The sequence below is a fragment of the Phaethon aethereus genome (genome assembly GCF_964289735.1).
Source record: "Phaethon aethereus genome assembly, chromosome: 2".
NCBI classification, from domain to species: Eukaryota; Metazoa; Chordata; class Aves; order Phaethontiformes; family Phaethontidae; genus Phaethon; species Phaethon aethereus.
This window is the reverse complement of record NC_138582.1, coordinates 117176429-117194238: the sequence shown is the minus strand read 5'-3', so window position 1 is coordinate 117194238 and position 17810 is coordinate 117176429. Positions and strand designations below refer to the sequence as shown.

At 38.1% G+C, this 17810-nt stretch overlaps 2 protein-coding genes across 2 annotated transcripts in view; one reads left to right on the top strand and one right to left on the bottom strand.

The window, feature by feature from the left end:
- Nucleotides 1-685: 685 nt before the first annotated feature.
- On the top strand, nucleotides 686-5700 carry KBTBD2 (kelch repeat and BTB domain containing 2; the record flags this gene model as incomplete). The annotated part of the gene is made up of 3 exons (XM_082015018.1): nucleotides 686-855; nucleotides 3578-3743; nucleotides 4165-5700. The coding sequence occupies 3 exons, from the start codon at nucleotides 686-688 to the stop codon at nucleotides 5698-5700; spliced, it is 1872 nt and encodes a 623-aa protein (XP_081871144.1).
- A 9701-nt stretch (nucleotides 5701-15401) lies between these two features.
- Nucleotides 15402-17810, bottom strand: part of AVL9 (AVL9 cell migration associated) — a gene marked incomplete at both ends in the record, with an annotated part of 40663 nt that continues 38254 nt past the window's right edge. Inside the window, 2 exons of the mRNA XM_082014946.1 lie at nucleotides 15402-15496; nucleotides 16355-16443. Of these exons, the coding sequence (XP_081871072.1) occupies nucleotides 15402-15496; nucleotides 16355-16443 (184 nt within the window). The remainder of the gene's footprint in view (nucleotides 15497-16354; nucleotides 16444-17810) is intronic.

Below are 17810 nucleotides of genomic sequence, written 5' to 3'. Positions count from 1 at the left end.
ACACTCAGTGGGAAAACTGTGTAATTCTTGGAAGAGGAATGAAGGCTTACTGAACATCATTTTAACTCTCTGGCCTTAGAAGTTGAGTGGACAAAATAAATTATCTTAATTCATGAGTCTAGGTCTCGATGAGAATTAATGTACAAACTCTTCTGCTTTTCATTTCTCTTCAATACTTTTGTTTAATTTTTTTCTCTAAAAGAGTTTTAGTGCAAGCAATTAAGTACTAATTTAGAAATAAGTTTGTTGGACAATTACTTTTAAGGGGTAGCTATGAAAGCTTTTTGAAAAAAGTGCTAGTATGTAACTTAATTTTATTTTCCTGCTTTCAGTCATTCAAGTGCAGCCACTGATCACGAGATGTTACCACGGAATCTACCTCAGACTTCGCTTTTGCTTATTCATTTGCTGCATCGTAGATCTCAACAGGAGCTCTGCAGACACTCCTGAAAGTCTCTGAACAGATTGTGACATCAAGTCAAAGCATGATGACCTAATAGTAGGTCAAAGTCCGAAACATTGATTCCGCAGTCCAAGATAACACTACCTTTTTTTATTAGTATCACTTCTGAAGGATACAGACCTTCTGTCATTTCTTCCCTTCAGAAACATTCATCTGACCTTTCTCTGGTGAAAAGATCTTGACTTTTCTCTCTGGTTCTGGAAATATTAATGGAATACAGTCATGTCTACCCAGGACGAGAGGCAGATAAATACAGAGTATGCTGTATCCTTGCTGGAGCAGTTAAAATTCTTTTATGAACAGCAGTTGCTAACTGACATAGTGTTGATTGTTGAGGGCACTGAATTTCCCTGCCATAAGATGGTTCTTGCAACATGCAGCTCGTATTTCAGGTAAGTATTCAAACTAGGATCTGTTAATTCTAGAAAGTCTGTGATACCTGCTTTTGAGTATAGTATCACTTAATTGGTTAAGAATGAATGTGTTGCAGAGAGTTTTAAAGATCAATGAAGTAAGTAAGAAAACCCTAAGTATCATTACTTGCCAAGACCAAAAGAGTAAAATAAAATTCGCAGCATCTTGTGACTTACTCTGGATAGGCATTGTGGTTTTTACAGTAATTGGAAAAAAAAAAAAAAAATCACACTTGTGCTGGTTTGTTTTCTTTAGGGAGTTAATTGAGTCTGAATAATCAGTAAATTTCTTATTCTTCATACCTAATCTTTAAATATTTAAATTTTTTTATTTCCCAACGTAGGGTAGCAAGGGATTATTGAGACTTGGCTATGGGAGTTCCATTGTCATGTTTATTAGCTGTAGTTTCTTAGCAGAAGCCTTTGCTAAAAGTAGGGATTGCTGTGCAAGTTCATGGCTTCCTTTTCTGAAGCATCTGGTTTTCAGTACTCAGCAAAGAAGCCAGAAACTCTTCTCTTGCCAGAGAGTTTTGCTGCAATGCAACAGGTTTTTTTGTGTGCGTGGTGGTTTGGTTTTTTTTTGGTGGTGGTTGGTTTGTTGGTTTTTTTTCTCTTTCACCCCATTGAGATACTGTTGCAATGTTTAATTCAGTAGCTCCTACTTCCCAGGTGTCCTGTTTTTTGTCTCTTGAAAAGTTTTTGTTAATAAGATATGTCAAGTACTCCTACTTTTTGCAGATGCCTTCATAGTAAGTAAGAAGGTGAGGCACCGTGAATTTTCTGCAGTGATTAATCATTTTTTGTTGGAAACACAGTATAATTAATTGGCCTGTCTGGAAGGAATTTTGAAGCTTGAAACTAGTCTTGGTGACATCCATGCATGTTTTACCTTCCTGATGCATTGTGGCAGGATTATAACTTTTCTTGCCTGTATAATCCAGGGAAGGTTTGCAAATTCCGTTTTCTCATTGAGATGGGCTTACTATACAGAACACTTCTAAAAAGTTTTCTGTGTTTTTTCTGCTTTCTTGTCTAGAACTGTTCGAGGATTAATTTATTACTTTCACAGAAGTTTTTGTTGCTGCTGGTTTTTGTGTTAATTTTTTCATCTCAGATGAGTCTGGTACAATTTTTAGCAACAAGTATTGTGTGATCACTAGATAATGATTATTGCCGTTGGCCTTGTGCAGATGACATAGTTCCAACAGTCTATAAAATAACAGCCACTGGAAATGTGGCCAGATTTAATGTGGGTGGTTAATCATAAGGTTGGAAAACTGTCACAACTCCACGCAGTGTGCTGCATTAGAATATGCAGTCAGATCTCTTACACATACGTGTTTGTTTATTATTTATGGAATGAGTTTTTTGGCACTGGTTAAAAGAAGTATCAAGCTTATGGTTTTGTCGTGTTCTGTTTTTCTTCTCTAGTTTGGTTTACAGAAAGATGCTCAGCTTCCTACATTTAGCTGTATTATGAAAAATTGATAGCCCTGAAGGAGGCTATGGGGAGAGGGGAAAGAACAGAAAAGCATCTCTTGGCGTTATCCAGCCATTGTGTATGACTGCAGCCAGCCTACCTTGCATTTTTGTGCTTGAATGCTGTGCTGCAGCAAGCGCAGCGCCGGCACAGGCCGCTCAGCAGGGTGTAAGCATGCACTAATAGCTACTTCTTCCTTTCTATGGAGAGCAGTCTCTGCTGGCACTTGTACTGTCTTGCTTACCTTTAAAAGGCTGCATGGCAAGTTGATACTTACTTGGCCAGTTGGTGATCCCTCCTAAAATACAAGTTGCTGTGAGTTAAGAAGCTTAGAAGAAGACATAGAGGTGCGGATGGGGCAGGAGGGAATGGTGGTGGGGTGCTGTCTTTGTATCAGATGCTTCTTGCAATGCCTTTGCTTAGGGAGCGTACCTCCACGTCCCCTTTACCTCTGCAGCTGGAGGCAGGACTGTAGGGTGCACCCACTGACCCTTCTAACTTCTCCAAAATATAAGGAGCCTTGAGCTGAATTTTCAATACAACCATAAATACCAAACCTGAATTAATACAAAGCTCTTAAAAATCAATGTGTTCCATTTTAAGTACTTATGGCTGTCTTTTTTTTAAGACCAAGTCTGATAGTTTTTTCTGTCATCTCAAGTCTATGAACTTGAAGTTTACTGCGTATTATTATGAATGGTATATAAGAAATACTTCATGAGTGCTAGTCCTTGCTCCATTTTCTGAGCAAACTTTCTCCTCCTCCCAGAGGAGCGTGCTTTTTGATATGACTTAGCTCAGTCCATTGTATAAATCTGCTGCTTTTGTTTTAGAATCTAAAACGTAGCTGGGTATGTTTCAGCGGTATTTTCTGGGGGATGTTTCTTCCCTCTTATTGTCACCTAACCTAGAAAAAGTTATAAATTTCATCTTTAAAACTGTAAAATCATTGGAGTTCTGTGCTGACTAACACAAAAGAGTTTGTGTAAATATAAAATCTTCTACAGAAGGCACTGATGATAGTTTTTGAATGTTCTGTACAAATGCTTTATCCTAAGTACTAGATGGTAGCCTAAGGTAAATACTAAACACATGTAAAGAGGCAACCAAAAAGACTGTTCACCTTTTGGGGTGTAATCACTGAAGACTTACAGGTGACTATTTGAGATCACTGTACTTACTGTTGATTCTTGTCATTTTAATATGTGTATTTCTCCTCAGAGCCATGTTCATGAGTGGGCTAAGTGAAAGTAAACAAACACATGTACACCTGAGGAATGTGGATGCAGCCACTTTACAAATTATCATAACTTATGCATACACGGGTAACTTGGCAATAAGCGACGGCACAGTAGAACAGCTTTATGAAACTGCCTGCTTCTTACAGGTAGGAGTGCTTTGTTTTGAGTATGAAATAACGGCTTCTAATCTCTGAGTCATTTTTTCTTGTTAAATAGTCTTCTCTGTTTAGTCATTTCAAAATGCTCTTGTTCAGTTTGCTCAGTATAGAGAGCAGTTGCTTGCCAGATATGTTTCATGTACCCACCATCCTTGGAAGTCCCTATGGGAGGTGGAAGTCAAACAGTGCACTTAGAATCTTTAGAAAATGAGTTTCTCCAGCAGACATAATCACGTGATGTACTTGATCTGTATGGAGCAGTTGAGCAAGTCACTGCTGTATTTTTGCGTATATATAGTATTCCAGGCCTAAACTCTGTTGTTCAATGCTAAGTGCAGGTACTTTCACCTGCTGCTGGCACGTGAAGGAATAGATCGTATGCAGTAATACGTTCTTCTTTGCATTACAGGTAGATGATGTGTTACAACGGTGTAGAGAATACTTAATCAAAAAAATTAATGCAGAAAATTGTGTGCGTCTGTTAAGTTTTGCTGATCTCTTCAGCTGTGAAGAGTTAAAACAGAGTGCTAAAAGAATGGTAGAGCACAAGTTCACAGCCGTGTACCACCAGGAGGCTTTCATGCAACTGTCACATGACCTGCTGATAGATATTTTAAGCAGTGACAATTTAAATGTGGAAAAGGAGGAGACAGTTCGCGAAGCTGCCATGTTATGGCTGGAGTACAACACAGAATCACGATCGCAGTATTTGTCCTCTGTTCTTAGCCAAATCCGAATAGATGCACTTTCAGAAGTAACACAGAGAGCCTGGTTTCAAGGCTTACCACCCAACGATAAATCGGTGGTGGTGCAAGGACTGTACAAATCGATGCCCAAGTTTTTCAAGCCCAGACTTGGTATGACAAAAGAGGAGATGATGATATTCATTGAAGCTGCTGCTGAAAACCCTGGTAGTCTCTATTCTTCTGTCTGCTATAGCCCCCAGGCAGAAAAAGTTTACAAACTCTGCAGCCCTCCTGCTGACTTGCATAAGGTTGGGACGCTTGTAACTCCTGATAATGACATCTATATAGCAGGTGGGCAAGTTCCTCTGAAAAACACGAAAACCAATCACAGTAAAAGCAGCAAACTCCAGGCTGCCTTCAGGACTGTGAATTGCTTTTACTGGTTTGATGCACAGCAAAACACTTGGTTCCCAAAGACACCGATGCTCTTTGTTCGTATAAAGCCATCCCTGGTCTGTTGTGAAGGATACATCTATGCAATTGGAGGAGATAGCGTCGGTGGAGAACTCAACAGGAGAACTGTGGAGAGATACGATACTGAGAAAGATGAGTGGACCATGGTAAGCCCGTTGCCTTGCGCATGGCAGTGGAGCACAGCAGTAGCAGTTCACAACTGCATTTATGTAATGGCACACAACTTGATGTATTGTTATTTTCCCAGGTCAGATGCTTGGGTAGAAATGGCTATGCGACAAACAAGTAGATGTTTTGCTTCAGCTGCTGCTTTTGGTGATAAAATATTCTATATCGGAGGACTGCATATTGCCAGCAATTCCGGTATACGGCTCCCAAGCAGTACTGTAGATGGGTCTTCCGTAACTGTGGAAATCTATGATGTAAATAAAAACGAATGGAGAATGGCAGCCAATATCCCTGCCAAGCGGTATTCTGACCCATGCGTTAGAGCCGTTGTCATCTCTAATTCTTTATGTGTCTTTATACGAGAAACCCACATGAACGAGAGAGCGAAGTATGCCACCTATCAGTATGACCTGGAACTCGATCGCTGGTTTTTAAGGCAGCATATATCGGAACGTGTGCTGTGGGACTTGGGGAAAGACTTCAGGTGCACTGTAGGAAAGCTCTATCCATCTTGCCTTGAAGAGTCCCCATGGAAACCTCCAACGTATCTCTTTTCACCAGATGGAGCTGATGAATTTGAGCTGGATGGGGAGATGGTTACTTTACCACCTGTATAGCTCCCAAATGAGACTTGCACAACTGATTCTGTGCTCAGTTATCATGAAATAAATGGTTGTGAAAGAACAGGTCTGGAAACGGAAATGTCAAACCTGTCTTTGAGTTGTATTTTTATGCCCTACCTAACACTAGCCGCCATTCAGTATGAATCAGTGAAATGAGCAGATATGCTTCCATAATCTGAAATACTATTATCTGATAATTGAGAAACATATATGTATATCATGAGCTTAAGCATCTGACCTGTCTGAAGAATTAATTTCTAGTTCTCTGAAGTCTTGCTTCAGGAAAATTAGCTTCAGAAAAAAGTAGTTACTGTCTCTAGGACAATATCACAACTCTTTTGAAAGTATCTTCCAGTTATATTTGAACTACTTCTGGATATTATACTTTAAGTGCTAGTTCTATAATTATCAGTGTGGCCTAATTAAAGGACTGTGCTGCACTTACTTAATACTAATATCCATGTTGGTATAGTAATGCCATTAAAAGAAAAAGAAACAAATCCCATGGATCTACCTGTGGTAGGAAGGGTAGATCTTCCATTGTACGGTAACATGCAGGGCAAAATGACTGCAGGTTCAGTCAAGCTGTATTATTAGGTGCATGGATTCTATTTTCACTAACTTATACCTGTCTATTTAGAATACAGGTCTTCCAAGCAGCTGGTAGTTTACCAGGTGTGGACTTAAGTTGCTGGGCTTGCAATAGGAATTGTCAGCCCTCACAGTGCGGGTCTATGTGGAGCATTAATCAGTAAATGCCTCCACATTCTGTATTACAGTAACATTGGCTCATGTATATTACTTCCTGCTGCTGATGTATTTTTCCATTGTAAAACAAAGTTTTAGTGTGGATTAACCAGGTCTTTATTTTCTGTTAATTTAATAACAAGCATTACTGTAGTGTGATTGTGTATAGATATCCCTTAGCTATCAGGTTTTTTACTTTTGGGGGGGGGGGGGGCGGGTTAAGCAAACTGTTCAGGAATAGCCTGTGCTCTGTGTGCAGGAGAGCAGATGACTAGCGCTGCTCTGGCATTAATGCCAGGAACCACTAGCAGTAGCGGGACGCCGCCAATCTAACACGAACACAGGTGCTTTATGACAAACCTTACTAGCATGTTCAGCTGCATCATGTTCTGGCACTGTATTTTGAATGACATTAATTTATTAAAAAAGACTGAATCTAACTGAGTTTGAGTGTGCTCTCTGGGTCAAGTAGATACAGTTATGACTGTGAAAGCTGGAAATCAGGTACTGAAGTCAAACTGAGTATTATCTGGAACTTGAATTCCCGCACTATGATTTCTGTAAATCAGCGCTTCTCCCATCATGGTGTAAATTCTGCTCCACTGAAAGTGAAGAACAACAGGCACTAATGAGGTTAATTAGGTCTCCTATGCCTGAGAGCAAATTTATTTACTCAATTTCCATGACTTCTCCTTAATTCTGTTTCTTATTCCAGTAAACACAACTTTCAACAAAGGTGCCACCTATACATTTTTGTAGCTAGGTCTCAACTGGATTTACAAAGTTTTGTTTTGTATGATTATTAAAGGTTTTGACTGAAAAAGGGATTTTAGGTAAACATGCTGCATATAAAACTCTATGCTTTGGCATTTTGTACCATGTAAGGATTTATGGGACCCAGAATAATGATGGTTCCACTGAAAGAGGCAAGCTACTAGTTTTTTTAATGAAGGTGATCTAACATGTTTGCATTTACCATTACATCAACTTTTTTTTAAATACCTGAATTGCTTAGATAAGAGGGGAGAAATGACTCGGGGGAGCCTGCTGCTAGGTCTCTTTATATTGCTTTCATGTAGTCTGGGATGTGCAGTTCCAGGCCTGTTCAGGGGAGTACACATTAACAGAAAAACAGCGATACTATTTTACAATGTGATTTGGAGCATCACATACCTCTGGCAAAAGTATGAGTGGTATTCTAGTAACTCCAGCCTCAAGGGACTGCTTGAGCACAATTCTCACTTCAGTCTACTGTGTTCAGGCTGCATTAGGCAAGCCTATGTTCTTCAAGTGTAGATGATCCATAGCTAGTGAAGGAGCACAGAGGGTTTGTTCTGTTACTGACAACTTTCAACTGGAGCTTAAAGTCTTGCATGTCATTTATTACCAGAGAAGGGTGGGGGGGAAGGGTGACTAAATTGCAGTGGCTGTAAGTCACCGTTGCCTCGCAGAACTTCAAGAACTGTCCTTGATATTATCCATTCAGAAATCTCTTTTAAAATACAGACAGTCTACATGACTTCCTGCTAATCTGCATTTTTTAGATATTTTTATATTGTTTCTAGATATTATCTGCTTTTTTGTTACTTTATGTGGTCTGAAATGATGTAGTACCTTATTTAAAATTAATAATAAATACAGTACTTTGAGACAAGACTAGTCAAGTGTTGAACAGCTCTCTAAAGACATACATAGTGTTCGTTTACTTACACAACTAGTTGCTGCAGTCAGTATTCAACCCAAAGGAAAACACACCTGGCAAATACTATGCTCAAATCTGAATTCTTTCCTTGCATAATTCAAAAAGGAAACTGTGCAGGCAAAGTGTTGTCATGTGCCTGGAAATGGTCACTAGGGGCAGAATTAGAGAAAGACTTCTGTGGGAATGAAGACAACAGCTGAAAAAAATGCAGTTCTCATTTCCTAAGTAGAGCAAATATGATTAAGGCCTTCGCACAGTTCTAAACTAGTATCTTGCTACAAAGCTTCAGCCTAATACTAGCCTATTCAACCTGCCCTTGGCTTTGAAGTACATTTACATACAAGTTTCAATGGATCAACTGTGTATGACCTCAAGCTTTGCTGTATTTGCAAAAAGATTGCTTCTTTTCTGGTAGAACTGCTTTAAGTTAGTCCAATGTAGTTTCAGTTCCCCCTCCCTGAAGTAAACAAGAAGCAATCTGGTCTCTGCTAGTTTTTAGTGCATCCACTCATTTTTACAGTTGTTTAAACACATACCGAATTGCAGGTTTAATTTTTGTTCTAAGGGGGCCAGTCAGATCTAGGGCAGTGAACTGTGTCAAGCTTTACAGAGAACAGGGTCAGATGGATAGTTAATTTGGGGGGGAAATAATTTAAAAAAAAAAAAAGTCTTTAGAATTTTATCAAGATTCAAAGCACTACCTTTCAGAACAGTCCTCATTTCACATCTCAGTGCTTCTGTTTGGATGCACTAGCACCTGCCACACTGCAGTACAGCTAAGGACCAGCTGTGGACAAACCTGCAGACCACTGAACTTACTAGCAAGCTAGTGCTTTTCCTCCTCTGTTTCCTATTTACAGCCTCCTTCAAATTGTTTTCTCTTTTTGGATCTGGATTCCTACATGAAAGGAGCTTTAATTTAGGCAGACTGTGGAGTAGGCGCACCCTTAAAACCAGTTTCTTTCCACTTCATGCTCAACATGAGCCAAAGTTCTGTTTAGTTCCACTCCAGAATTATTTAAAGTATCTCACTCCTACAACATTGATCATGAGTACAACTCAGCAAGGCAGAGCTCTTACTCATAGAGCTTGTAGCCTGGAGGAGGAGCACTAGCAGACTGAATAAAATGCAGTGATGACTCATGATGCCGGGAGGCAGTCTATACGTACACCTGTACATCTTCACACACCTCCCAGGTTGGTAAATGGCCTGAACCAGCAGGTAAGAGCAAGACCTGGGTCTGTACTGAGTTACAGAAACTTTGACATAGGAGAAAGGACAAACAGAGAAGACAGGACAGGCATGAAGGTGAAAGAGTAATAGAAGTATGCGTGCTCTTCTCCCCTCCTGCTCTAAAACATACAGCTCTTCTGTGGCTTGGTCTAACTTGTAAAAGTAGGCACCTTTGTTTCCACAAGGAAAAGGTTTAAGCATTGTATGACTGCGCACCTGAAGCATTATGTGGCTTCATCTCTTAAAACAGTAAACTGTACTGAATGCATACATGCACTCTACTGCATTAAATGACCAAAGAGCCAGTAAGAAGGACAATACAAGGTACTAAAAAGGTATCTATGTAATGCAGACCTTAAAAGTCTATTCAGATTGGGTGCTAAACATAAAGCTAAACATTGATGCTGAGATTTTATTTACGAAGTGCAAGAGGTATGGCTAGCAAATTTAACTCTGAGCACATGTTTTTATTGAAGAGAAAAATAAAATTAAGAAACAAGTTCCACAATTTAAGAGCAGATATACTCTTCAGCCAGCTCGTTGGCACAGCATTAAACACATAAAAATACATATATACACAATTTATTAAGAGCAGCAGGGGTCAGTAACCACAGGTCATATTAGGCAAGCTCAGTGTGATTTTGTGCCACTTTCTGGTATGCCTGAACTTTTAAATTCTCCACTGTGTTTCTGTGTGCATTTCATCAATTATGTAAATTCAGGTATGAGAGACCAACTGAGTTTGCTTCTTCAGTATTTTCCATCTGTTTCATACAGTAGGCAAGCAATGTTATTCCCCATATTATTTTTAAGACAACAAAATACCTCTACCTCTGCCTTCACTTTAGATAACTGTTCTTCCTTCAGTCTAAACATTCTTACTCGAATTTCTTTCTTGCTCACCTGATCTAGAAAGCACTGGTACTTTCTTGGTGAGCTAGATTAAGACAAGAAAAGAAGATTTTGTAGATGTTCTCTGCTACTATCAAGACAAACAGTAATTATGCTTTCATCAATATTGGTCAGTAAATTCAGGCAGCAAGTAACAAAACCAAATCTTATTTTCTATCAGTTGATTTTGGAATAGTATTACAAGAGGACCAATGTACAGTTAGGCAATTTTGTGTACAGATGTTATGCACATATGATGTCAACTTATGGGAAATAATCTGAGTAAGGTTCACTATTTAACTGACTATTTAACCTATTTAACTGACAGAAGTGATCCATCTTCATGGTTTGTTGTGTGGGGGTTTTTTTGGTGTTTTTTTGGGGGGTTTTTTGGTTTTTTTTTGTTTGTTTGTTTTGTTTTGTGTTTTTTTTAATGAATCCAAACACTACTTCTAATGTTTGATAAAGAATGGGGTCAAGACCAGAAACATCACAGAACTAAAGCCCTGTGCTGGCTCTTTTAAAGTTGGTCTGTCCTCTACTATAGCATTAAAGACTCAAAACACCAGGAAGCAATTTGTCATACATCTTTAATCATAGTACAGTAATGTAGTGTTTCTGCCTTTAATGAATACTCTCCATTGTTGCCCTTTTTAATGAAAACTAAATACCTGCAAGAAAGTAAAATTACACCACATAAACAACATGATGTAAATTTATTTTCCAGTGTGTTTGCACAACTACTTGCATACGGTTGGAAAAATTTTGACAGATTTTAGAGAATTGCAACCGTTTTCTAGACACAAGCTTCATCTAATTCACATCTGAATGTTATTCAAGGCAATTAGTTTCCTCCTACTAGAAAGGGCAATTTACCAAATCATTCTCAGCTAGGTACAGTGACAGTTACAGTAGAAGTTTTAAAGTTTGAAATTAGCTCACTATGGCAGAGAACTGGATGTGCAGCAATTAATTTACTCAGCATCTTGATTTTGACCGGATGTCACAATCCACATGAACTATGTACTATTCTGAAGCTAAATCTACATCAAAATTTTACAGTCATACCTAAAGTTCTTACTGATGTAAGAGAGGTCTGTGACGTACTGAAGACTTCAATCAATTCACAATAAGCAGTACCCAATAGGGAATAAAAAGTCACACTAGAGGATCCTCTTGTCCTAAATTTGCAAAAAAGCAGCATCCACAATCAGTTTAGATGGAAGACAAATTTCAAAAAGGCTGTCAGTATATTACCAGCAGCTGCCAGAATCAAAACCAGATGCCTGCAAGCATCTGCTGGCAGGATGAATTTCTTAAAATAATATAGCTTTTTAAGCAGACAGAGCTTTAAACAGGCTGGATGTATTTATTTTTCAAGCAGCACAAGAAAAATCAAATACATTACTTGTATGTTCAATTATTAAGCAACTGTTTCTATGTTTAAAAGCTGCATTCACACCTTCACTTTTACAATTAAATACTGCCATATTAGTTTCTCTGCTTAGTAATAATTTCTAAGGAAATCAGAAGCTTGTTTAGGCAAAATACTAAATTTGATTACAAAGGTGCTTAAAACAAATGTACAAGGTCAAACAAGTGCAGTGTACTAGAACACTGATCTAAAAAGATAATTACACTGTGATATTTGAGGAAACTGGTGTCAGATGCGCACAGGAATTAAGGTTATGACATGAAAATGATTGATGAAAGATGCTGAACATTTTAGTCAAAAGAAATATTAAGTAAACAATACTTAGTCTTGTGGGATTTTTAGGGTTTGTATCTTGTATCTGAGACAACAGGCCATTCCTCAAATGCTAGCATATACAAAAAGCGGAGGTTGATGCCTTTGATGCCAGAAAGTGGAGAGGTGTGCTACTGTATTACCTGTAAGTCAGTTCATGCTGCACATTGACAGCCGGAAATACCTTTGCACCGTACATCATGAGAGCGCTGTAACAATAGCTTCACAGTTGACTCATTAGAGGCACTATCACCAAATTCATTTAGGACTCAGTTTGCAGTGCAGAAATGGATGTCAAGGTCTTTGAAATGGAAGTCAACTGCCTAAATCTTTCTGAGTAAGTAATAATGCTTGCACTGGAAATTTTAAAGCAGAGGGGAGGAAAATAACTTGCATTTGCATTGAATTTAACTAAAGAGGTTACAACCATTAAATTAAGAAGAGGAATATGCAAGCTTAAATTAACCTCAGTGGCTCGCAAGCCTCCATACAGCCCAAAAGTAAGTTTAAGCCAATGTCAGAGAGTTAACATACATGTTAATGAACATCACTCATCTCCACATGCTGCATGAGTCTTAATCACTGTATGAGTTTAAATCACAGTCTAACTTGCTAACAGGATGCCAGTTTTTAAAAAGATTGAAAATGAATACCAGTTTTTTATTCTATCATTTGTAAAGAAAGGAAAATACTCTTGATCAGGTTGTATGTTTGGCTCCACAAAAGAGACAGCTGGGACAGTAGGAAAAAGACTGCAAAGAAAGACCTGTCTGGTCTTCTTGCCTGTAAGAGAAATAGCTTAAAGTATCATAACAGAGTCCCTGTACAAAAGTAGCAAGCAGCTGTGCCTCAGCTTAGCACTGCAGAGGGCACCTCATTCTGCCTTTCCTCAGCTCAATATACCAATAAAAAAAAAAAAAAAGTCAGCTTTCTAATATCCCTGGCCCAGCAAGGGAGTCTGTGGGAGTAAGGGGAATGCAGAGAGCTAACAAATCAGTTATATACATTTGGGGCATAGGAGAATTCTACAGAAGAAACTCAGTTGAGGTGACAACACCAAGGATATTGAAAAGGGCTCCTTGAAGGGCCTGTTTCTATGCCTTGTACATGTAAATACCAAACACTTGCCTGGCTCCTAGAACTCACCATTGTGAGCTCCTAAGCCTAAATTTACTTAATATGCCTTAAGTTGCTGAAGTTAGTTTTATAGGTGCTTATGCACCTTTATTTAGTCTTCACTACAACATGAAGCCTGACCACTTAAATCCCAGACAGCAGATACGGTAGCCATTTCACAAAAGCAAGTGATTATTTTTGATTACTTTCTTATCTGCATGCTGAATCAGAAAGCTCTAGGCTCATCATGAATAAATGCAGCCCTAGTCTTATTTCACCACAGCTCTTCCTGCATATCAGGTATTACTTAGACTTTGAAAAGACGCAAATGTCTGTTACAGAGTTGTGGAATAAAGCAGATAAGAGCATCAGAAGTTTTAGGAGATGCACAAATACACACAGAAACCAGGAGCAAGAGCTGCAGTTCTATAGATACATTTTACTTATCTGTCAGAAGCAGTAGATGAGTAGAGCTTTAGGGGCCTTTTTCACCCTCCTGAAATGAAACTACTCAAACTAGCTATATATTCTCAGGTATTTTTTTTCTATCTAGTTTGTCCTGGAAAAAAGTAATGCAGGCTTTAAACCAGATCCTGTGTTTTTTAATTGCTGTTTGAAGCAATACAACTGAAAACTGAGTTGTTGGACAGTAACTACGTAATACAAGTGTGGTTCTTCTATTTGCTTTTCAAATGCATCTAAAGAAATTAGAACTTAATTTCTTAAAACAAATTACATTCAAGCCTTCTTGTTTATCTCTTGTACAGCTGCTACATTTTATTTGAGGAATAGAAGAAATAACCATGACTTGAAATCTTGGCCCAAAAAAGAGTATGGCAAAATGCTGATAGATACTGATGAGGCAATAAACTAAGCCTTTTGCTACAGAAAGTTGGAACATTTGATAATGTAATGTAGAACACATTAACAGCTATCATGTGGGGATGTTAGAAGGCATAGAGGCACACACATTGCAAGAAACAGGAAATAATCTCTCCCAGAATCAAGAAATGTCGGAAGTGAAATACACTTGCATACAGAAGACAACACGTGCATGTTACATATGAAATACAGCATTATGCCACATCTTTTCACACAAACTATTATATTTCTTCATACAAGGGCACAAACTGAGCCGTTTCAGTTACTCTCTCAATTGTAGTGTTACTTTCCTTATGAAAAAAAGTAGTTATCCAAACAGAACATTCCCTGAGTCAACACAGAAAATCGATATAGCTGATTTTTGTTTGGAAGAGTCTTCATAACTTCACTGGCCAAAAAAAAAAAAAAAAAAAAAAAGCCACGCACAGTTTGCTACTGTGCTAGTTTTAGGCATTCTTAGTACTTTGTATTCATATGTATGTAACTACATTGATGGTGTAATTACAACCTAATAGAGCAAGACCTCACAAAAGTGTCTATGATCCAATCCCAATTTGGGAGAATTGTTTTGTAATACTTTTCCTGAAGAATCTCTCTAAGTGGAAACCCATTCGTGTCCCAGAGTAAAACACAGCCAAAACATATGCAAAGTTATGAAGGCCTACTGCATAACATCAAGAAAATACTGATTTTGCAACTGTCACAAAGATCTGGGGACACAAAGAAAGCTAAAGACAGATTAATGCAAACAACTGTACATGGCTACAGAGGAGAAAGGAAAAAAAAACACCCAAACCCTTAAGTCAGCCACAGTCTTATTCTGCACCCTGCCAATTTTAGTTTGCAGGTAGAAGCGAGAAAGTTCCACCTGGCTTGTAACCCTTTAAGGGTTTCCACTGTATAGTTTTTGCAGAGATGCTCTCAAATCCAACCTGAAGGAGGAATCAGTATTTATACTCTGCTTACTTCTAACAAGAATTCACAAACATTTGGCTATTTGGATTGAAAAATATAACTAGTTTACATAAATACTTTCAACATCCAAGAAAATGTACAAATCTGAAGTCAAACACATTTGACTTGCAACAAGCCCTGTTTGCTAATGTCTTTATAAAGGCTCAGTTTTAAAGAAAAGTAGTCATTTCAGATACAACCAATATACTGCAAATGCCATCCCATTGTATGGAGACACTCACCATTCTTCTATACTTCTAGTGAAACCAAGTGATAACATTCCACATCTGCTTGCAACCAGCATATACCTTGTTTTGGTCCTGGGTAGTTAATCTCAACTCCTATGTTTTGGAGTGGTCTTTTTACAGCTCAGAGAAAGCATTGCACCTGGAATATTCAGCAGTATTGTGTAAAACCATCATTTAGTCCCCGAGGTTTTGGGTTGACTGTGTAAAAGTGGAAAACCATGATGACATAGCTGATTTTGCACTTGTGAAGGCTCCTCCAACTGACTGACCTGCGTTACAAAACAAAACAAAGAAGGTCAATAGTATAGTGTTATCATTACTAAGCTACTACAAATAAATATTAAAAAAAACAGATAAATAAAATCATGCCATCAGTTGTCCAATTTGGAATTTAAAATCCAAGTCCAGAGTCTCTTTCAGGAAATATTCAAAGAACTTGAACACAATAGCTCAGCAGAAATGGCCTCTGTTGTCCTTTTGCCCTGGAAGGCTTGCTAGACTTCAAGCCCAAAGGTGCTCCTTGCCGGAGTGTACAACAGCAAAAAGAGTAGAAAGACTCCAATGAAATAAAAGAGGAAGCTAAACAATTTTTGGCAAACCTACTGCAGAACAACTATCAGATTCTTCAATGGGTGAACTCACGTTATCTCGCACTTCAAGATGACAATGTGATGTTGCCCCTGTTCAAGTGCAACCACTGCTTTTCCAGAAAATTACAGACCATTGCAAAACCTGCACAAGGTCATCTTCTGATTTCAACCAGCTCTAGACAGTTTCCATTAAAGCAATATAAAAATGAGAATAGCTCAGTGAAGAAGGTGGTAGTATGGTCTAAGCATTTCCAGGTTGCATGAAAGCTTTTACCCGAACATCCCTCTTCCCACGTTCTTCTCCAGCCCACACTGGAAAAGGAATTTACATTAATTTATTTGTCTAGCTGCTTCTCTTTCCACTATTACATAATACACAAGGCCTCAATCAGCAGCTCTACTCCTCAAAATGTTGCTCTGTTTTGTATGCATGTTATAAAGTACACTTGGATTAAAACAAAATATAACTGAGATATAGGATGCTTCTTCAAAAAACAATATGGTTTAGATGCATGTTGTTTTAAATAAATTTCTTACCTACAGCTTTTCCCGTTTGTACAACATTTCGGCTAGTAGAAACCATCACGTTTCCAATCTTTTTTCCACGTTCACTGTTTTGCACTGAGCTAAACAAGAGCAATACTGAAGACTGTTAGTTGACTGACTTCTTTTTACTTCCAGGTGTAAATAGAATAGTTAAAATATTTATCAATATGCACACAGATTTACATAGTGTATATATATATATAGTTTTTATCTCTCTCTCTCTCTCCGCCCCCCCCCCCCAAAATCAAGCCCATAATTCCTGCATGCATCTCATCCACATAGATCAGTTAGACAAGCTTCTCAGAGGAAGAAAAGATACTGTCAGCAAGTCAGGAATCAAAATGCAGTGGTTCATTCTTATACAACACACTTTATACCTTTCCTAAATGTTTACCAAAATGCATTTATGTTCTAAATTACAAAGTCAGATTTGCAGTAGTTTTGAGAAGTTTTAGCTGTAATATATAAGCTTTAAACAACACAGTAAGTGTTCCTGATCAGTCATTACTCTTTTTTCTAAATAGGGTTTACTTTATATCTTGCTCTAAGATTAAATTTTTAATCAAGAACAGTTTACACTCATGCTTTTATTAAAGAAATGCAAAAAGACAACAGACTACCATCATTTGGAAAGAAAAGCACAAAAGCAATCAGTTGTACTGCACAAGTCTGATCACTTGAAAGTAATCTCATTTAGTTTTAAATTGTAACATTCAAGTCCACATTTCAGGCTTTGCAAACCCATTTATGTAAAACTTAACAACACAGCATGCCACATTCTTTTCCCACTTTCAAAATCTTCAATGTAGGTGCAAAAAGCAGAGAGTACACCAAGAACAAGTTTAGGCTTAGTTTGCAAAAGCAAGTAATTTTGATGAGTATCCAATAGCAAACTCACATCTGGAGAATAAAGGCAACTGTTGTAAAAATATTTATTATTAGAGACACACTAAGAACTACTGGTCCTTTTACATTGATTTCAGGCTACTCAGAAGAGTTAGTATCTCCTCTTTCAAACACAAAAATAGGGCAAGATTATAGACGCCTCCACATCTTTCAAATTAAGTCTTTGTAGAAAGACCATCCATTAATAATAAGAGCTGCTATCAGCATGCACCTTATTGAAGGCAATTACCTTGAGATAAATCTTGATTCATTTGCATTCTCAGTCACCATCCTGGAAATTTAAGCTGTCACTGGTCAGCAAAAGCAACAAAAAGATTCAGCGGGCTGAAGCCTGAACCTTTTTATTCCTCAAGCTGCTCTTCTATGTTAGCATGTGTTTTAGGTCTACTCACAGCGTACTGAAAGTAATCGTCTACAGTCAATGCAGGTGCAGAATCAGCAGCATGTATGTACAGGACAACGGGTAATGGTTTTAAACTAAAAGAGGGCAGATTTAGACTGGATACAAGGAAGAAATTTTTCACCATGAGGGTGGTGAAAC